At 41.7% G+C, this 22,505-nt stretch overlaps 1 protein-coding gene across 2 annotated transcripts in view; it reads right to left on the bottom strand.

Moving 5' to 3' along the window:
• Window positions 1-820: 820 nt before the first annotated feature.
• HAPLN4 (hyaluronan and proteoglycan link protein 4) overlaps window positions 821-22,505 on the bottom strand; it is a 56,651-nt gene continuing 34,966 nt past the window's right edge. For both annotated transcript variants that reach the window (XM_033953961.1, XM_033953962.1), the window contains one exon: window positions 821-2,253. In XM_033953961.1, the coding sequence (XP_033809852.1) occupies window positions 1,901-2,253 (353 nt within the window). In that variant the 3' untranslated portion in view covers window positions 821-1,900. The remainder of the gene's footprint in view (window positions 2,254-22,505) is intronic.

Consider the following 22,505-nt stretch of genomic DNA (forward strand, 5'->3'; position numbering starts at 1 on the left):
TTTGTCTGGAGAAACTAGACATTTAGTACCCCCTAAGCAGCTCGCACACCTATCTGGAGTCCGCCTTCCACCCCACCCCCAACGCACCTATCTGGATTCCTCCCTCCCCCCCCCCCCTTCACGGGATCTAGTGCTTGCTCACCCTGTAACTCTTTGGGCCATCAGCAGTGTGACTGAAGTAAATATGCTGTCTTCAGCAACCCGGAAGCTCCTCCTCTGCTACAGCTTCCTGTCCCCACATAAGTAGAAAGCAGTAGCAGAAGGAAAGCTTCCGGGTCGCCGATGGTAGCATGTTTATTTCAGTCACACTGCTGATGGCCTGAAGAGTTACATCAGTGCCAGATGAGCAAGAACCGGATCCCGGGAGGTAGGGGGAGGAAGGAATAGCAAGGGGAGAGTAAGAGAGATGCTGGACCGCAGGCATGGGGGAGAAAAGGGAAGTAAAGATGCCAGACCTCCAAGGGAGGGAATGGGAGGGGCAGATAAAGATGCCAGACCACTAGAGGGGGAAAGAGAAGGAGAGATGTCAGACCAGGGAAAGGAAGGAGGAGGAAGAGATTCCAGATTAAGACAGGGGGAGGGGAAGGGAAAGACAGAGAGATGCCAGACCATAAAGGGGAGAGGAGGGAAAGGAAGGAAGGGAGAGAGATGCCAGACTGTGGGAAGGAGAGGATAAAGATCCCAGACCATAGGAGGGGAAAAGGGGAAGATAGATGTCAGACCATAGGAGAGGTAAAGAGAAGAAGATGGTACATAGGGATGAAGGGGAAGGGGAGAGAGAGGGAGGACATGGTGCACAGGGATGGGAGGGATGGGGAAGGGAAGAGAGATGGAAGAAATGCTGTTTATGGATAGGTGGGAATAGGGGAGAAGAAAGAGGGAGGAGATGGCACACATGGATGATGGGGAAGGGCAGAGAGTGGGTGGAGATAGTGCATATGGATGAGAGAGAAAGACATGGAAAAGTAAATAGATCTGAGGAGGAAGCAGAAAAGTGGAAGAAAGTTGAATATTAAAAGTTAATGCCAAAGATGAATGTAGACTAAGTCAAAAAGATTTTGGGTAAAGATACCTCAAAAAGGAAACAGGCAGTGAAAAACTTTGTGTATTATGGTATCAGAGCACTACCCAGAAAAAGTGCCTAAATAAAGCTTAAATCATGCTATACATATGTAAAGATCAGCTCAGTGACATGGAGGGGCTTTTTCAGAAGGTAAAACTCCCCTATTTTGCCACCCAATCATTGCTGAGTCTTTCATACTATAAAGCATTAAATAGTGCCAAATTTGTACCAAATTAATACCAAATAAATATTCGAAAATCAAAAAATTGCCCTCTAGACTTAGGCCAGAGCTCGGGGAAAGAGACACAAGGTTTGTGTGGGGGCGGGGTTAGGGCAGAATGGGGCAGGGCCAAGGGTGGAATGGGGTGTGGCCAGGGGAGGAACAGGGTGGGCTGGGGGCAAAACAGGGCAGGGGCACATGTTCTCTTTTTTTAAAGAGGAAATCTGGTAACTCTATCTAATACTAGCCCTGTGTGTGAAGCTACTGAACTCTGCAATCCTATGTTCTGTTTCAGTCCCACCTCCATTCTCTAAGGCAAATAGTATCATTGAGATCATTATCAAAGCTTCAGCTCTTCACCACAAATAGAAAAGGCTACTTGATGTTGATGAAGCCAATCCAAATATGAGGTATGGGAGGCAGAGGATTCGATGGTAGATATCTCTCCTTCCTGTTGCTCAGCATTTGATCACATCATGCAAACTACTACATTTTAAGATATTGTTCTTTAGTAGTGTGGGTAAATGGGTTAGTTACAGTGGTTACCGCTTCTTCCCACAGCATTATTACATAACTGTATGTCTTTTCCTAACATCAACCTGTTTTGGCCTGTTCGCTCATACATGAAAGGCCTTCCACTGGTTAATTGCCTCTTGGACCTGCTGGTAATTGCTCTTTGCTTCCACATCTTCCTTGTAACAATAAACCCCAAAGAGCTTATACTTCTTATCTGGAAAGCCCAAAGTACGCACTCCAGGCTCTTGGCCACCGCATCGTACCCTGGGGTTCACTATAGGGTACCGGACGCTTCCATCCCCCAACCAGCCTGCTTCGCATCTGTCCAGCAGTTGGGTCTTCCAGGCCGCATACAGCTGGCCTACTTTGGCCATCATCCCACCACTTCTATTGCAGACTCTAGCGGCATCAGCAAAATTCAGCTTCCTGTAGGTCTTCAGGAAGTAAACTTTACCTGCAATGGAGAAAAGAGGATGCTGTGGTGAATACCTCTGTGAGCTGCAGTGGTGTACCAAGCATATTTGACACCTGGGACCGATCATTTTTAACATCCCCTCCTCTATATAAAAATTAATTTTTAGTAATAACCATGAAATGAAACGAATGGTCAGAAAAGAAATAGTGAGCAATAAAACATCAATATACCTATTTTAAAACTAAACCAGACAGATTACTAGTTCAGATCAATCCTGCATAGTCAATGCCAACAGAAAACCATGTCTTTTTCACAGATATAGAACACAGATATACCCTCACCCAGTAAAGAATAAGTAACTACAAACTAAAAATAGAAGAAAAAAAACATTAAAAAAAAAAAAATACCTTGGTTGTCTCAGGTCTCTGCTTTCCTCATCTTCTCTTCAATCTCTCCCTTCCATCCAGCATATGCCCCTCAATCTCCTTTCCATCCAGTATCTGCCCTCTCTGCCCCTTCCATCCAGTGTCTGCCCTCTCCTGGTCTCTCCCCAATATGGCCCTCTTTCTCTCCCTTCCATCAAGTGTCTGTCTACCCCTGGCCCTCCCTCCTTTAACCAACAAACATCTCCTGGCTCTCTCTGTCCACCCCCCCCCCCCCCTTCATCATTCCAGCAAGCATCTCCTGGCTCTGTCTGTTTTTAATTCCTCCCATACAAGCATCTCCTGGCTCATTATGTCCACTCCCCCCTGCCAAGCATTACCAGGCTCTTTCTGTTCTTTCCCTCTCCTGCAAGCATCTCCTGGGCTCTCTCTGTCCCTCCCCCCCCCCCACCCACACACACACAAATGCTCCTAAAACAATGTTAATGATCATGTGAGTCCTGTATTCTACCTACGGCTGCCGGTTCTGCTCTGGAAGTAGAAGTAATGTCAAAGAGACAGGATCCACAGTCACGAGATGTGGATAGGTAGTGCAGACACAAGCAGACACAAACACATACACACACCCCTGTGCCTGATCCTGATAGCTTTTTTACCCCATTTCTGCCGCAAGCCTGGAGAAGCCGAGAAGCAGTAGCAGTGGCAGCCCAGCAAGAGTGTAGGCAGAGAAACATGACATCGTGCGTGGGTGCATAATGCACATAGGAAGCACCCCCTTGGAGTCTACACCCAGAGCGGATCACCCCCACCACTGGTGAGCTGCATGATACAGTCCTGTTCTCTGCCTTAGCATGTTGGAAAAAGAACTAAGACAACCACAGAGCACTGTTGGCTGTTGAACACTTACAAAACAAAGTCACTTCCAGAATTCTCTGAAGCTGGAAACTGAGACAGCAAGAAACCCCTTGCCCCTATGACTTGGAAAGCAGGAATTAAGCTATCCCACCACCTACAGCTCAACAGCAAGAAACCTTTTGCCCCAATGACTTGGAAAGCAAGGCTTAGCCTATCTCATCACCTACAGCTCAACAACTATTAAGGAGCTCTGCATTCAACATACAATGTGTTCTCATAATCCGCATGTTCCGTATTCACAATTCACTTATTCACACAAAATAAAGTGTAATCCATTTTATCTATTAACAGGGCATTTTCACTTATTCATGCCAATGTGCGGTAGCAGCCAAAGAAAACAAACAAGATGCTAGGAATTATTAAAAAGGAATGGTTAACAAGACTAAGAATGCTATAAAGTCTCACCTTGAGTATTGCATTCAATTCTAGTCGCCTTATCTCAAAAAAGATATAGCAGAACTATATGGTCAAAGAAGAGTAACCACGATGATAAAGGGGGTGGAACTTCTCTCATATGAGGAAATATTAAAGAGGTTAGGGCTCTTAAGTTTGGAAAAGAGATGGCTGGGGGAAATATGATTTAAGTCTACAATATCCTGTGTGGTGTAGAACGGGTACCAGTGGATCCATTTTCTACTGCATCAAAAATTACAAAGAGTAGGGGACACTCGAAGTTACAGGGAAATACTTTTAAAACCAGTAGGAGGAAATACTTTTTCACTCTGAGAATAGTTAAGCTCTGAAATGCATTGCCAAAGGTTGTGGTAAGAGCGGTTAACATAGCTGGTTTTAAGAAAGGTTTGGACAATATCCTGGAGGAAAAGTCTATAATCTGTTATTGAAACAGACATAGAGGAAACCACTGCTTGTCCTGGATCGGTAGCATGCAATTTACTACTATCTGGGTTTTTGACAGGTTCTAGTGACCTGGATTGGCCATCGTGAAGACGAGCTATTGGGCTTAATGGACCATTGGTCTGACCCAGTAAGGCTATTCTTATGTTCTAAAACAGAGTAACCCATTTTCATTATTCACAGGCATTTTCAGTTATTCATGGTCTTGCAGAGTGTGTTCCCATGAGGTTGAATCTTTGAATCCTCTCTCTCCTTGTCTTCACAGACAGCCAAAACTTATTGTTTCTTTCTCTACAATATGACTAAAATCAGACCCTTCCTTTCTGAGTGCACTGCTAAGACCCTCATCACCACTCACCTCCTACACTACTGCAACCTGCTTCTCACTGGCCTTCCGCTAAACCATCTCTCTCCCCTTCAATCTATTCAGAACTCTGATGCACACCTCATATTCCGTGAATGTTACAATGCCCACATTACCCCTCTCCTTAGGTCACTTCATTGGTTTCCTCTCCATTTCCGCATGCAGTTCAAACTCCTCTTAATGACTTACAAGAGTATTCATTCTGCAGCTCCTCATTATCTCTTCTATCTTATCTCTCCCCACACTCCCCCCTGGGCACTCAGTAAGTCTCTTTTATCTGTACCCGTCTCTTCTACGGCTAACTCCACCCCTTCTACTTTGCTGCACCGTATGCCTGGAACAAACTGCCTGACTCGGTACATCAAGCTCCATCTCTGGCAGTATTCAAATCCAGACTCGAAGCCCACTTCTTTGAAGATGCTTTCAATTCCAAACTCCAACCCGCCTTCTAGCCCCAATATCTGTCTTATCATTTCCTCTGTAATTTTACTACCTGAGCACTGTGTATAGATACACCTTCTTGTCCAGTTTGTCTCTCTTGACTAGACTGTAAGCTCTTTAGGGCAGGGATGGTCTCTTCTATGTTTTGATATATAGCGCTGCTTTGTCTAGTAGCGCTATAGAAATGAAAAACACTGTAGTAGTAGCAGCTGTGCATGAGTATTGTTACACCCACAAGTTGTTTTTACAAAAACAAAGTGCGTATAAAATACATTTATAAAGCCATTCTTTACAAGGAGGGTATACAAAATTACTTTATGGTGTTAGGCAGCAAACGTTTACTTTAAGCAGGGTCACACAGGATCCTAACCCCCTTTTTCCCATAGGATCAATGGTTCAGTGTTCACGTTTTCGTATTCATTCTAAGAACCTAACCCCAGCGAATAGTGAAAACGCACTGTGGTAAAGGGGGAAGACTAGAGCAGCTGTAGGCGATGGAGAAAACAGGGCGGGAGAGGAGGGGTAACCTGTCGACCAGAGTAGTAGTCTAAGAACCAGGGAAGCCAGGGTTTAAATTCTATTTATCCTACTAATGTTCCTTGTGACCCTGGGCAAATTGCTTCAATCTCCATTGCTTCAGGTACAACATTAAGTCCCTGTTTACTAAGCAGTTTTTCTGCAGACACAAATTAGGAGAAATCCTTTAGCAAATATGCCCCTTAGATTGCAAAACCTTTAGGGATAGGGATCTACCCAAATGTAATTTGCCTTGAGCTTGGATTTGACAGGACCGGTAATTAAATATACAATCCAAGACCAAGCTGGAGAAGCACAGAGGGAAGTGAATTCATGAACCATTTGCAAAATTTCCCACTATTTGGAGGAGTGATCTCAAGAGGGCCCCCAGTGTTGACAGAGCTAGAATCCAATTATCAGCTCTGTGAAGTATCACAGCCAGGAACCAAAAATACCTGATCAAAATACAGCTGTCGTTTGCAACAGTAATACTGTTTTCATTACATTAAAATAAGAAGATTATTTTTTAAAAATATACCACTTAACTTGGGAAATAATAATGAGAGGAGCTCAAATGTTTCTCACATAAGTGAGACGTGGGATGACACCAAACTTCCACATCTTCTTCAGTGAGAGACAAGGAAGGAACTGAAGCTTTCAGGGCGCTAATGGAATAACAAGCTTTTCTACATTAGCTTAATCTCCTGATTTAAAAAAATCCCAGAAAATCATTCACCAAGCAAGTGCCCCACATGCCACAAAGAATAAAGAAATGTCCAGCAAGTCCAGGTACTCTATATTATAGAGATTGTATTCCAAGTTTCCAAGTTTATTAGGTATTTTTGATTTATCGCCTATTCAAAATTCAAGGCGATGTACAGATAAATAAAAAATATTTGGCAACACACTTACAATTATTAAATTAAACAAACGATTATCTAAAATACAAATATAACATTACATTTAAAGGGTATTTCAACAAATAATAATGAGACAAAAGGAAAATTATTTAATGGTTACATTCAGTATTAAAATCATTAATTCAATTTTAAATATTTAATTCAGGGGAAAAACAATAGGAAGGGAGACAAAGACAATTGACCTTTTGAATTATGAATGCGAAAAGAAAAATTAGTCATTAAAGGCATCTATATATAGAAAACTTTTAAGTTCGGACTTAAATTTTGTTAGGTTTTTTTCCTGTCTTAGGTACAGTGGGAGATTGTTCCAAGATTGAGGGGCTGTTATGGAAAAGATTGTGTTACGCCTTGTGTTGATAACTTTTAGTGAAGATTGTAAGCCCACCGGGACAGATGGAAAATTCTTGAATACCTGAATTCATTCATGTAAACTGTTCTGAACTTCCCTGGGAGAACAGTATAGAAAATTGAATGAATGAATTGAATTCGGTATCCTGTTTCAAATAGGGCTAGTCCAAGCCAAAATAGTAGAATCCTAAGGAACCAATCCATTTCTTGTTAATTATAAACAAGAAAAAGCAGTGGCTTTCCCAGCCTACTCATCCAGGGCCAGACAACCATTAGGCAAACTAGGCATTGATCTAGGGTAGCATAATTGGGGGATGGGGGTGACACCAACATAGCAATCAGCATCTCTAAACAAGATAGAATAGCTACTGTGGGGTCTTGAGCACCTACATGACTCAGAGATAGATGCACTAAAAATGGTCATTAAGACCGTGCAGGTTGCTGTTGGCCGATTTTTTGGCCAATTTCTAAACAGCGATCGATGTTCAAACGGCTTCCCATGCACATGAGTTTTACGGAAGTCTGCCATCCCATCCAATCGATCATTTAGACTCTCACACATGCGCAGAGACAGCAGGGAAAGCCCAAACAGCTGAGTAGCAGGGGAAGCCTCAAAGCAACATCCTGCCATCCAGCTGTTCGGGGGAGGAAGACTTTTTTTCTTTCTTTTTTTTAAATGTGACAACCCCCTTCCACACCCCTTGGAACATTGAAAAATCAGCAGGAGGGATGCCCATTTCCTCCTGCCACCGGGTCAGTATTACCAATCCCAAAATTTAGTACATACCTTGGTGATGTTAGGCCATCGTTTGGATGGCTCGTTTTAAAATTAATGACCACATTTTAATAGTAATGATGTCGTTTGCATGGCAGAGTCAGAGAATATTGAATAATAATCAAAATTCAATAAATCAACTCAACTAATATCATAAAACCTATATCACACTATAAAGTATATAATATGGTTGCTCAGTATAAAACACCATTAGAACTCAGCATGAATGCTCATTAATGGCATTTAATGAAGACATCATAGCACCCACCTACCTGCCCTAATGAATATCTATAAAAAAGATCTTATATTTTGTAGATATTATACTTAGCTTTGAAAGGCAGTGCTGTAAGAGTATATTCCAGGTCAGGAGCGAGAGTCTGGTAGACAAAATCTGATGGAAAGAGTCAGAGAATATACAAACGAACGGAAAATCACATGGTGAGCTATTTTGTAAATTGGGTTGGCAAATTCAGTTGGTCGCTAAACCATTCAAACTGTTTTAATGACTATTGGTAGATGGAACATTTAGTGCATCTAGACCTCAAAACTGCTGTGTCCTGCCCCCTCCAAAACAGGACGCTCAGAGTGAGAGGGATAAAGCTGGCCTTGAGAATGTATAGATCAGTAGTAGCTCGTATTGGTAAAAAAGATAGTTGTTCCTTAATTGTGCTGGTAAAGGATTCACCATTTTGCTGCCAGGTATGGGAAAGTTGTAGAGTGAATAGCTGTGTATTTGATTCCTCTAGGATTTGGGAATCTTTATTTTGACCTAGAAGGAATATCCAGTGAAATCATCAAGTTCGCAGATGACACAAAGCTATGCCAGGCAATCAGATCACAGAAAGACAGCGAAGAACTCCAGAGCGACTTAAATCCATTGGAGAAGTGGGCAGACAAATGGCAGATGAAGTTTAATGTGGAAAAATGCAAAGTGATGCATCTGGGCATAAAAAATAAAGATCACAAGTATAGTATGTCAGGTGTAACCCTGGAACAGGAAAGGGACCTGGATATACTGATAGATAGGACCCTGAAGCCGTTGGCGCAATGTGCGGCGGCAGCGAAGAAAGCAAATAGAATGCTAGGCGTGATAAAGAAGGGAATTACAAGTAGATCAGAGAAAGTTATAGTACCGTTCTACAAAGCCATGGTCAGACCGCACCTGGAGTACTGTGTCCAGCATTGGTCCCCATACCTAAAGAAGGATATAAAACTGCTAGAGAGGGTGCAGAGACGAGCAACAAAGCTAGTGAATGGTATGGAGAACCTGAACTACGAGGAACGACTTAGGAGACTGGGATTGTTCTCCCTCGAGAAGAGGAGACTGCGAGGGGATCTGATCGAGACTTTCAAAATACTGAAAGGATTCGACATAACAGAGCAGGGAAAGCAGCTATTTACAATGTCCAAGAGGACACGGACTGAAGCTGAGGGGGGACAGGTCCAGGACGAATATCAGGATGTTCTGTTTCACACAGCGAGTGGTGGACGCCTGGAATGCTCTCCTGGAGGAAGTAATTGCAGAATCCACCGTTCTTGGATTTAAGGGTAAACTAGATGCACATCTCCTTAGGAGTGGCATAGAGTGACACGGGTAAGGGTATATTAGACGCACATCTCCCTTGGGAAGCATACAGTGACATGGGGACTTAATCTATGCCAGGGCACACCTGGCGGAGCCTCCGCGTGTGCAGATCACCAGACTTGATGGACCCAGGGTCTGATCCGGAGATGGCAACTCTTATGTTCTTATATGGTTGCTGATTAAGTTATATTTGTCTTTTGGTGGTACAGTATTTTGATTAATATTAAGACTTTTATTCAAGCAATCACAGGTGAAAAATATGAGTTGAAGAAATTCACCAACTGCAAAAGTGCAGATGTGATCTACTTAGCCATGTGCCCATGTAATCTAATTTATATTGGCATGATTATAAGACCACTAGACAATTTATCTTGGAGCAGAAGAGTACAATTAAAAGAACCTTTAGTATAACATTCTATAGACAAACCACAAGTATGAGGATTTTGGGGGGTTTTTGTTTTAAGTGCACCGTGCCCCTCATGGAGAGGAGGAGATTTACCCCCTCTTTTACTAAGGTGCTCTAGCATTTTTAGCACATGCTGCAGATTAGCGCGTGCTGCCCCCGTGCTACGCGTGAAAACTAACGCCAGCTCAATGGTGGCGTTAGCGTCTAGCACACATGCTAAAACCGCTAGCGCAGCTTAGTAAAAAGAGCCCTTAGAGTTTTAGACAAGCTACTTTTACAAACTGAAAAGAGATTTTTTTTCAAGTTTAAGACCATATGACACCTGATGCGCTGAATCAAGAAATTGATTTGTTCTGGTTTTCTATGATCCATGTGCAGCCCTCTCTCTTCCTTTGTCCTTTTCTAAAGACTTTTATGAACATACTAGGTAGCTCCTGCTTTTCTTTCACAGATTTTGGAGTGGTTGTACACTTTTAAGGTATTCCTCTTTTATGATCTCTTAGTGATAATTTACCTGGTTTCTTCATTGGGTTTTACTGTTACTGCTACTCAGAACTATGCACTGATGTCATTGGAATGTGTTCCAGTACATTTTAAGCTGCTTTCAAGCAGTTTGAGGATTTTTTTAATGCGGTTTTTAAGCCACATGAACATATCAGGACTCTGATTTTATACTTTATGTGCTCTCCCTTTTATTTTGTTTTCCCCAATGTTTTTTTATTTTACTCAGACAGCACCACAAAGGTTCCTTTTTTTTATATAATTTTTAATTCAGCTCTGGATTTTGAGTAGATGTTTTTTTGTCACTCTCTAGTTTTTCATTGTACTGCAAATGCATGAGATGCATCAGTGAAACAGGTATGTTTGGTTGCCACAACAAGCTTGTTTGAACATTTTGACCCAGGAAAGGAAACGTGAGTGGAATTTACTGGTTTGTTTTTCCAAATAGGAGGAAATATTTTTTTACTCAAAGAATAGTTAAGCTCTGGAACTCATTGCCAGCAGAGGTGGTCACAGTGGTTAGCGTAACTAGGCAGTGGCAACCAAGGGTGGGGCAAGGGGTTGTCTGCCCTGGGTGCAGGGAGCTCGGGGGTGCTGGAGTGGTTGTGGGTCTGTGGTCTGCCTGCGCATGGGTATCATCTCCGCTGTTCCTTGCCCCCCTCTGACGTCAACTTCCTGTTCTGGAGAGGGGGACCAGCACAGGTGACAGCTGTGCGCATGGGGGTGCTCCAGCCAGAAAAGGGGTGCTATGCCCTGGGTTCAAGTTTCAAGTTTTTATTATTATTTGATGAATCGCTTATTTAATTTGCTAAGCGATGTACAACCTTCTAAAAAGAAACTAGGTTACATAAAACTAACTAAGTTACGTGAGACTTACTAATAATAACAAACACGAATTGGTTCCCGCTCAGCCAGGTATGCCACTGTAGCTAGATTTAAGAAAGATTTGTAAAAGTTCCTGGAGGAAAAGTCCATAGTCTGCTATTGCGACAGACATGGTGGAAGCCTTCTTGCCCTATATTGATAACATGGAATATTGCTAGTTTGGGTTTTTGCAGGTCCTGTGGATTGGCTACTGATGGAAACAGGAAACTTCACTCGATGGACCCAGTATGGCTGTTCCTATGCAGTAGAGGAGTGGCCTAATGATTAGAGCAGCTGCCTCAGCACCCTCAGGTTGTGTTTGATTCCCACTGCAACTCCCTCTAACTCTGTGCAAGTCACTTAACACTTCATTGCCCCATGTAAACCACACAGAAAAAGTATATCAAGTTCCATCCCCCCCTTCCTACTCCCCAAGTGTCTTTTCCTTAACCCAAGGCCATATCACCCCTTCCCTACCACCAAATGTTTACCATCACCTGTTCCCTACCCCTAAGTGTCCACCTCATTCCTTTCCTACCTTCCAAGTGTCCACTATCACTCCTCTACCCCTCAAGTGCCTATATCACCCTTCCCCAGGTCCACCTCACCCTCTTTCTACCCCCCTCAAGTATCCATCATCATCTCTTTTCTTCTCCCCAAATCACATCATTCCCTCCCTGTACCCAAGTGTCCTCCCCACCCCTTTCCTATCTCCCACGTGTCCATTATCACCTCTTCCCAATCTCCGAAGTGTCCACATCAACTCTTCCTTACCCCTGCAAGTGGCCAGTTAAATCATTTTGAAAATCATCCTACAAGTTTGAAGAAGAAGTTCAGCTCTCAAAAGCTATTCAAAAAATATATTAAATTACTCCAGTAAAAAAGTATCACCCTTTTTTTCCCATTTTTGGTTGCTTTTATATTTTGCTTTAGTTTTATTTATATTCCCCCTCTAGGGAAGCATAGTTTAGTGCATGGCACTAGCATAGCAGTCAAGCATCTATACCAGTGGTTCTTAACCTGGGTTCGACCGAACCCCAGGGGTTCGGTGAGTCAGTCTCGCGGGTTCGGCGGAGGTCAAAACACACCTCCGACTCATATAGCGCTTCGGTCACGTTCAATCATCTATCAGTTATTCAGTGATTTTGATCAAGACTGATCGTGTACTCGGTTTCTTGATCTATCAATCTGTAACTAACGCCTTATATACATCAATCAATTCCTGATCAAAATTTGTGATTTAACTGATAGATGATTGAACGTGACCGAAGCGCTTATGATTCGTGATGATACGCCCCGCTTGTCCATAATTGGCTGCAGGTGATCATGCAACATCGCTTGGCCTATCTATGCTGCAGGGATTTGATGCGCACAGTAGTCGAATTGTAAATGTTGTGATGGTATGTCGTGTGATACCTATCTTAATATTTTAATCCCTTACTAACTATGTCGAGCAAAATACGAAAGTGGTCGGACGGATATGTACAATATGGATTCACATGTATAATGGAACGTGATGGGAGTCAGCATCCTAATTGCATGATTTGCAATGCCAAGTTGAGTAATTCTAGTCTAGCTCCGGCAAAACTAAGGGAACACTTCCTTAAGCTGCATGGAGATGGAAAATACAAGAACACAACGCTCGCTGAATTCAAGGTGAAGAGAGCAAGATTCGATGAAAAGGCTACTCTGCCTGTTCTCGGCTTTGTACCCATCAACAAACCGATCCTCACAGCATCGTACGAAGTTGCTTACCTGATCGCAAAGCAGAGTAAACCACACACCATTGGTGAAACACTCATAAAACCAGCTGTGTTGAAGATGGCGAATATCATGCTGGGAAAAGTTCAGTTATCTGACATTCCTCTTTCAAATGACATCATCAGCAACAGAATAGAGGACATGAGCAAAGACATCTTGGCTCAAGTAGTTGCAGATCTGATTTCAAGCCCGGCAAAATTCAGCCTTCAACTTGACGAGACCACAGATGTTTCCAATCTAAGCCAGCTTGCAGTATTCATGCGCTATGTGAAAGATGCCGTGATAAAGGAAGATTTTTTATTTTGTAAGCCTCTTACAACAACAACTAAGGCAACTGATGTGAAGAAACTTGTGGATGACTTCTTCAAAGACAACAATCTTTCGTGGGATATGGTTTCTGCAGTTTGTTTGGACAGAGCTCCAGCCATGCTCGGAAGAAAGTCCGGTTTTGGTGCGCTAGTGAATGCCGATGCATGTTACGCATTGCATTCTGCACAGGCATGCGTTGGCAACAAAAACCTTGCCTCCAAAACTGGCAGAAGTTTTAAAAATTGTTGTGGAATGCGTGAACTATGTGCGAAATAATGCTCTGAAGCACCGCATCTTCAAGGAGCTGTGTAAAGAAATGGGATCTGAATTCAAGGTACTTCTGTACCATTCTAACGTTCGGTGGTTATCCCGGGGACAGGTGCTGAATCGTGTTTTTGCCATGCGTGTGGAATTAGCTCTGTTTTTGCAAGAGCAGCAACATTGTCATGCAGATTGCTTCAAAAATTCTGAGTTCATTCTCATTTTAGCGTACATGGCTGATATCTTTGCAGCTCTCAATCATCTCAATAAGCAGATGCAGGGTGGTGGAGTCAACATCATCGAAGCGGAAGAAAACCTGAAAGCTTTTCAAAAAAAGCTACCATTATGGAAACGACGAACAGAAAACGATAACTTCGCAAACTTTCCCCTGCTAGACAACTGTGTAAGTAAGATCGAAGATGTATCTGGAATCGGAGACATTTCTGTACCTGCAGAACTGAAGCAAACTATTGCCACACACTTAGATGAGCTTGCAAAGTCTTTCGACGGATACTTCCCTACAACAGAGTCATATCCAGCATGGGTGAGACAGCCGTTCACGTTTAGTGTTGAGACAACAGATGTCAATGATGAATACCTCGATGAAATCATTGAAATTCAGCAGAGCCAGGTTCAACAGCAACTCTTCAGAACAACAACGCTCTCAACGTTTTGGTATCAACAATTGGTAACGTACCCTGTTATTGCTAAGAAAGCTCTGGAAATTTTCATACCGTTTGTTACAACATATCTTTGCGAGCAATCCTTTTCGAGGATGCTGGACATAAAAACGAAGAAAAGGAACAGACTTTGTTGCGAAAATGACATGAGAGTGGCACTTGCCAAGGTAAAGCCGCGCATTTCTGAACTGGTCTCTGAGAGGCAACAGCAGAAGTCACACTGATTTGCAGTAAATTTCATTATTATGTTATTATTATTCGAAATATAGGAGAACTTTTTGTTTTCAAAATTGATATTATTTTTTCCCTCACTGTATACCTATGTTTTGAATTTATAAAAATCATATTTTATTTTTCCAATAAAGAAGGGTTCGGTGAACACGCATATGAAACTGGTGGGGTTCAGTACCTCCAACAAGGCACTCAACTTACTGACACTCTCAACCAAAGGCACAAAAAGTCACCAGCAAAAAAAAAAAAATTGCATCCCGTGCTCCTGACCCAACAACCCCCCCCCCTTCAGCTCCAGCAGGGCCTTTCCTCTGCCACGTCACTTCCGACACAGCAGAAGAAAGGCCCTGCCGGGGCTGGCTACAAGCAGCTTGTTTACAGTGCTGCCTCTGCTGACCAGCTGCCACTGCTGCTTTGGGAGAGCTGCAAGAGATACCAGTTCTACAGGGTGAAGGGGGTCATTGGATGCCAGACCCACGTGAAGGAAGGGCAGACTAGGGAGGGGAACGTGGAATAAAAGTGGGGGGGAGGAGGAGCAAGGGACATTGATGCTGGACCTGCAGGGTGAAGAGTAAGTTATTTGAAGTTATAAAAATGATTTTAGTGAAGTTCACTAAGTTGAAAGGTTATTGACTGCCATTAACTAAAATTGTACACTGCATTCACAAAGCTGTTTGTCTTTATTTGCTTTTTTATTCACTGTATTTACTGACTAGATGGACCAGTTGGCCTTTATCTGCATCATGTTTCTACTAATGGCTTCCTGTTTACTGAAGGATCAAATTTAAATGTGCAACTGTAATTTTCAAAATCCTATATGGTATTTTTTCTCCTTTGGTTCCTGTCTCATTTAATTCACAATAAATCTCTAATTCTAGGAGTTCTCAGAAATATAAACTTGGCTTTCCCACTGTTAAAGGAATAAAAACTATGGCTAATTTTTGTCAATCATTTTCTTTTTTATTCATAAAAGTTTGGAATGACCTTCCTTCTATAATTAGAGTTCTCGCTCATCTACCCACTTTTCATAAAGTACTGAAGACATATTTATTTCAGAAATTTACTAATGATCCTTCTTTTTCAAATAATCAATCATAAAAGATAAAAATTTTGGCCTAAAAGATATAGTTTCTGTTCTAATCTTCTGTATAATTTTATTAATATTTTGTTAAGCGAGTCGAGCCCTCCTGTTGGGATGAATCGGTATAAAAAAATCAAAGATTAGATTAATATCAAGTCAATACAGAGTTTATGGTATGGTTTGGGGTATTCAGAAGAAACCAAAAAAGCACTGTGGAGTGACGATGTTCCTTACATGGACTTTATTAAGAAAATCAAAGTTCCAAAGATACAATAAAATCATCCACATAAAAAAATATCATCCACATTAAAATAAAGTAATCTACATAAAAGCCAGCGAGCTTTAGGTGTGTGCAGCATGGGAGTTCTAAGCTAGCATGTGCCTAGAGCTCGCTGAGGGAAGAAAGGCGGTCAAAACAATCCAACCGTTCCTGAAAGAGTGCGGGCAAGTGTCAACCGGTAACAGCATGGCTTTTCCACGTATTCACCATCATAGGACCTCAGGGACGCCTGAAGATGATTTTTTGTTAAAACCCGGACCGTGTTGGGTCCTGCGCCCTTAGTGGACTAGGTCCTTTATGGTTTTTATGTGGATTACTTTATTTTAATGTGGATGACATTATTTTATGTGGATGATTTTATTGTACCTTTGGAACTTTGATTTTCTTAATAAAGTCCATTTAAGGAACATCGTCACTCCAATGCTTTTTTGGTTTCTTCTGGATTTTCTTCTCTGTGGATACTTTGGAGGTCAATTTTCTTTGTTTATGGTATGGGGTATAGTATTAGTTAGGCCTATTTTTAATAGTAACTCTCAAGCAACCAGAAACTACATTTGTCTGGCATCTACCAATCCCCAATGGTGCCAGTTAACTGAGAGTCTACTGTCATTTCTATAGTGCTACTAGACATATGCAGTACTGTACACCAAAACATGGAAGAAAGTTCCTTCTCGAAAAGCTTACAATCTAATTATGACAGACAAACTGGACAAAAAGGTGCACAGAGGGAATGCTAAGTTAGATATGAATGCTTAGCAGGTGATTTGGGGGGTTAGGAATTGAAAACAGCTTCACAAAAGTGGACTTTGAGCCTGCATTTAATTACTGACAGAGACAGAGCTTAACGTACCATGTCAGGCAGTTTGTTCCATGCATACAGTGCAGCAAAGTAGAAGGGAAGGTTCTGATAAGAGAGACTGACCCAATGAATGAAGTTCCAGGGAAGGAGTATATGGAGAGATGAGAGATACTGAGGAATACATTTGTAGGTCAGTAAGAAGAGTTTGGAGAGTACTTTAGCCCTCCCCCCCACCACACATATATACAGTGTGTGTGTGTACTGTATATATACATACACACATATACACACACACACACACACAACAGGCTACAACTACCAGAAACCAAACAAGATACAAACCACCTCTCCTATCTCGATAGATGACCAAGCTGCCTACAAACCGGGAGACACCCATACCAGAACCCTGTGAGGAGTATGTGGCGAAGTGGTTGGATATACAGCCTCAGCACCCTGGGGTTGTGGGTTCAAACCCCACATTGCTCCTTGTGACCCTGGGCAAGTCACTCAATGCTCCATAGCCCTATGTACGTTAGATAGATTGTGAGCCCGCCAGGACAGATAGGGAAAATACTTGAATACCTGATTGTAAAACCGCTTAGATAAATGTTGATAGGCAGTATATAAAAACCTAATAAACTTGAAGACTAAAACTCCAGATATAGCCAATCTTCTCTTCAGACCATGTGCCATAATCATACGCCTAAATGAACACAAACCAAGTTACCTGCGTCATGAACCCTAATGAAATAATGTAATCCCTGGATATGGCCAGGCTCTTCTAAATCTCATTGAACTCCTTCTGGGGCAAATTAGCGATCCACAAATACTAATGTAGTGAATTTGTAATGCCTACTTGGCCTTTGAAAGATCAGCCTATCTTTTATAGGTAGGACAGAGTGTACCAAAATGTCTTTCAGATTTCTTTCTTTTTTTATGAGCTATTATCAATTTTTTGTCTTGAAAGTGGTCCATTCCCTGGATGATGTGCCAGTGCTTACGAAGGATCTTTATAATGACCCTTGATAAATGTATAAATGGCAGTGCACACATCACTTTTGCATTAGGTTTCTTGGGTTTAGGATTGAGGAGTACTATCTTATCAATCATGGCTGTTTTATTGAATCTTTCAACAATAGCCTCTTGAGGGTATCCCTTCATCTGAAAGTGTTTAGACATATTTTTAGCTTGCTTTTGGAAAAAAAACAACCCATCTTTAGAACAGTCTGTGGCCCCCTCAAGAATTGGCAGTAAGGTAGATTCATCTTCAGCACTCAATTGTGGCAGCTTCTAAAATCCAAAAATTTATTCACATCTGTGGGTTTTCTATATAAATCACTATGAAATACTCCATCCTCGAGGATAAAGGAGATATCCAAAAAGGGAATGTTTCTTTTATCTTAAGTCATCTGAAACTTCAAATTTTTATCAAAGGAATTCAAAGACAGAAAAAAATGCATTTAATTCTTCAATGGTGCTCTTCCACATCATCAGAATATCAATGTATCATTTCCACAAAATTATGTGATCACTCCGCGGTTGATTCATAAAATATTTTTTCTCAAAGTCTGCCGCATGTAATCCCCTTTATCTGTTAATATATGCCATCAAAACAGAAAAAGCTCTTTAGGGTTAGGGATGCCAGTTTCACTACAAACTCCACAGGGATCCTACTGCATTGATGTGCCTCAGCCAATGCACCCCTTATTACCTCGAATGCTTCATTCTGTGGGATGTTTGTATATTATGACTCTATGTTCAATGTGTCCCACATCAAAAAGAAAAATCACAACCCCACGTGTAATGATACAAACCAAAAAAAGGAGTGGTGAAGGGACACGGTCAACCAACTTCAAGGACAACTTATTGAGAATTAATAAATAGCTTGCATCATTTCTTGTATATGTTGTATATGTGTTAGCTATTTATATATTTTCAATAAACTGATTATCCTTGAAGTTGATTGACCGTGTCCCTTCCCCACTCCTTTTTTTTGGTTTCTATGTCCAGTGTGACCAGAAGAATTTCATCCTTAATTTCAATCTCATTTAAAGTAATAAGAATGTCAGCTGAATCTCTAGGGGTCTGAGAAACTTGTCCACAAAAATGGAGAGTGGTTCCAAAACTGAGCCGATGGCTGCCACAATAGGTCTGCCAGTGACTTATGGCTCTTCAGAAGAATATAGAAAGTGGGTGTAACTCAGTGGTCTCAAACTCAAACCCTTTGCAGGGCCACATTTTGGATTTGTAGGTACTTGGAGGGCCTCAGAAATAAATAGTTAATGTCTTATTAAAGAAATTACAATTTTGCATAAGGTAAAACTCTTTATAGTTTATAAATCTTTCCTTTTGGCTAAGTCTTAATAATAATATTGTTATTTATAGCTAAAGAGACATATGATCAAGAAACTGTTTTATTTTACTTTTGTGATTATGATAAAGATACCGAGGGCCTCAAAATAGTACCTGGCGGGCCGCGTGTGTCCCCCGGGCCGCGTGTTTGAGACCACTGGTGTAACTGGACTCTTCATTTTCAAAAAATTAATTTTGCATTTGGTTAGGAAGCCAGCACTCTCAGCCACATTAATTAGACCATTAACTTCAACCTGAATCTCTCTTGTGGAGTCTCCTTTCAATCTGGAATAAAACAATCAAGCTATCTGTAAATTTCTTTTTTTATAGTCCACAACATCCATAACCACCACTGCTTTTCTTTTGTTAGCTGGCTTTATCACAAGATAATTGTCCTGGCTAAACCTCTTAATTGCCTCATTCTGTGTTCGTGTTATAGAAAACCTTAAGTCTTCCTTCCAGGCGAGAGATATCCTTCAGTACCAGCTGTCCATATGTGTTTATCATAGGATTTGTGTTTCCTAATGGATTTCACTTACTATTATGCTTGACAATAGACATATCTGTACTGCTAACAATATTTGTGGCAAAGAAGCCCATAATTTTCAATCTCCTTTTGAATTTATACAAGTCCATTCGTACATTAAAAGCACTGTACATTGGAGTTGGAACAAAAGGCAAATCTTTATGTAAGAACATCAATTTAACCTTGATCAAGGGCCCTCTTGGAACCATTATATACTGGGTTTAAAAAGTGTCAGTGCCTTGCCTCCTGTACTGATACTGCTGATTGTACAATCGGTTATAATACACTATTCCTTGCCCCCTCCTTCATCTTCTACCGCAGGGTGTTGCTCCGTTTGCCTCTATTGAGGAGGTTGATGAGAGCTGTGGTTGCATTTCCACAGCTGACTTATCTGAAAAACTTGCTGCTTAGCATTTCCCTGCCTGGGAGCCGATGCTTCCCTCTGATTAGCTCTAATCATTTTTGGTGGTATATACACATACTTCTTCTCCTGCTTTTTTTCTGCCAAGAATAAACTATACCATATTTATAGTCCTGCTTGTCTATTTTTAATTTTTCAAGCTTCACACTTTAAGTTCCTTACTAAGTAATACTACATTGTTTTTGCAGTCCTCATACAGAAGTTCAAAATAAGTGTCATTCTTTTTGAGGAATTCCAATTCCTTATCTAATTCTTCCTTTACATTTTCATTCTTTTGTTTAGCAGTTTTAATCAAATATAATGAACATTTATTCAAAATGCATTCCCATTGCTTTAAAAATACATCATCAATGAATCCTAAGCCCCCTGGGAATCCGCTTGGATCAACAATAGTCCAACAGTGCTGAAGAATGTAAATCCATCCTTATGGATCTCTTACTAAGCTCACAGCTTCCTCCCAATAGCTAACATAATCTTCTAAAACATCATTATCCCATGCTGAACTCATGCAGACTCTGTCCCATTAAATCATGTTTGTTTACGTGTTCCATAATTTTATTTTTTATCATTGCTTCCACTATTTTGCCCAGCACCAAAGTCAGGGTCTGTAATTTCCCAGATCTCCCCTGCAACCCTTTTTAAAAATCAGCATAATATTGGCCACTCTCCAGTCTTCAGGTTGTTGTTGTTAGGTGCCATTGACTCATGTTCGAGTCCTAGCAACTTGATAAATTGTGGATCTAAAGAGAAATCAGTTTTATGCTAGTCCGGAAAGGTCCTCCAGATCATCCCCATGGTTGTTTTCAACCTGTCCAGCCATCTGATTGCAGGTCGCCCTCATTGTCTGGTTCTTTCAATCTTCCCAAACATGATGTCCTCCAGTGATCTGTCTCTTCTGATGGTGTGACCAAAGTAAGACAGTTGTAACTTCATAATTTGGGCTTTGAATGAAATAGCCGGTTTGATCTCTTCCAGAATCGATTTGTTGGTTCTTCTGGTGGTCCACGGCATGCCTAAAATCCTTCTCCAGTACCAAAGCTCATATGAGTCAATCTTCTTTCTTTCTTCAGGTACTACGGATGATTTTAGCGACAGGTTACATATTACTAACAGCAGATCAGCAATTTCATGTTTGAATTCTTTTAGTACCTTGGGATGTATACCATCCAGTCCATGTGATTTATCACTCTTTAATTTGAAAAGTAGGGAAGAGGGATGATGGACACTTGGGGGGGTAGGAAAGAGGTGAGGTGAACCTGAGGGTAGGGAAAGGGTGATGTGGGCACTTGGGGGTATGAAAGAGGAGATGGACATGGGGAGGGGGACATAAGGAAAAGGTGATGGTGAACACTTGGGGTAAGGGATGGGTGAGGTGAACACTTGAGGGTAGGGAAGGGGTGATGTGGACATGGGTTAAGAAGAGTTGATGGTAGACACTTGGAGAGTAGGGAAGAAGTGATGTGAACACTTGGAATGTAGGGAAGAGGTGATGAACACTTGGGAGGTAGGAAAGGGGTGAGGGGACCTAAGGGTAGGGAAGAGGTAATGTGGACACTTGGGGATATAGAAGAGGTGATGGACTTGGGGGAGATAGGGAAGGGATAATGTGAACACTTGGGGTAAGGAAAAAGTAAGGTAGTTCTGGGGGTATGGAAGAGGTGTTTGTGGACACTTGGGGGTAGGGAAAGGGTGATGTGGATACTTGGGAGTAGGGAAGGGGTAATGTGGGCACGGTTATAAGAAGTGATGGTGAACATTTGGGGTAGGAAATAGGTGATATACACACTTGGGATTGGGAAGGGGAAATGTGAACATGGGGGTAGAGAAGAGTTGATGGTGGGCATGGGATAGAGAAGGGGTTATGTGGACACAGGGGTAATGAATACATGATGGTGAACACATGGGTTAGGGAAGGGGTGATGTGAACACTTGAGGGTAAGGAAGAGGTGATGGTAGACTCTCAGGGAGTAAGTAAAAAGTGAGGGAGGTAAGGAAGAGGTGATGGTGGACATCTGTGGTTAGAAAGAGATGATGGTATAAACTTGAGGTAAGGAAAGGGTGATGTGCACACAAGGGTAGGGAAGAAGAGATGGTGGATATGAGGGAGAAGAGTATTGCATTACAGAGAGGGTGCAAGACTGAAGTTTCACGTCTTTGGGCTGGCCCTGTATCAAACAACAATTTATGTACTTTTCCTCCAGGAACTTGTCTGAATCCTGCTATATAAACTGCTTCCGGTAACAATTTTCACTGCTTATTTGTGTGAGTGAAAAGTTGCTTTCTCTGATTGCTTTAAATGTTCTACCTGCTAGTTTCATGGAGCATCCCCTCATCTTAATACTGTTCAAGTCCACTCAGCACTTTATAGCCCTCTCCCTCTGTCATTTTCCCCTCTTAACTGCCTCTTCTCCAGGCTAAAGAGCCCTTCCTCCAGGGGGAGTCATTACACTCCTTTAGAACTGTGGTGCCCTTCTCTGAACCAGGGACAGAAAGCAGTCACCCCACTGTCAGAGGGATATGATTCCAGACAGCACCATTCAGAATGTTTCCATTTCCTTACCTCAACTCTGCTGTCACATTTGCAGAAAGGGACTGCAGTGGTCTCAAAATCTCATGGACAGGTTCATTTCTGAATAATTGTTATATCAATGAGAATGAGAAGAATCTAAGGTTACTGTAGCAAATGGTTCTCCCCACATCTTTAGTGTCTTCAAATA

This window comes from Geotrypetes seraphini, chromosome 8, assembly GCF_902459505.1.
Source record: "Geotrypetes seraphini chromosome 8, aGeoSer1.1, whole genome shotgun sequence".
Classification (NCBI taxonomy): Eukaryota; Metazoa; Chordata; class Amphibia; order Gymnophiona; family Dermophiidae; genus Geotrypetes; species Geotrypetes seraphini.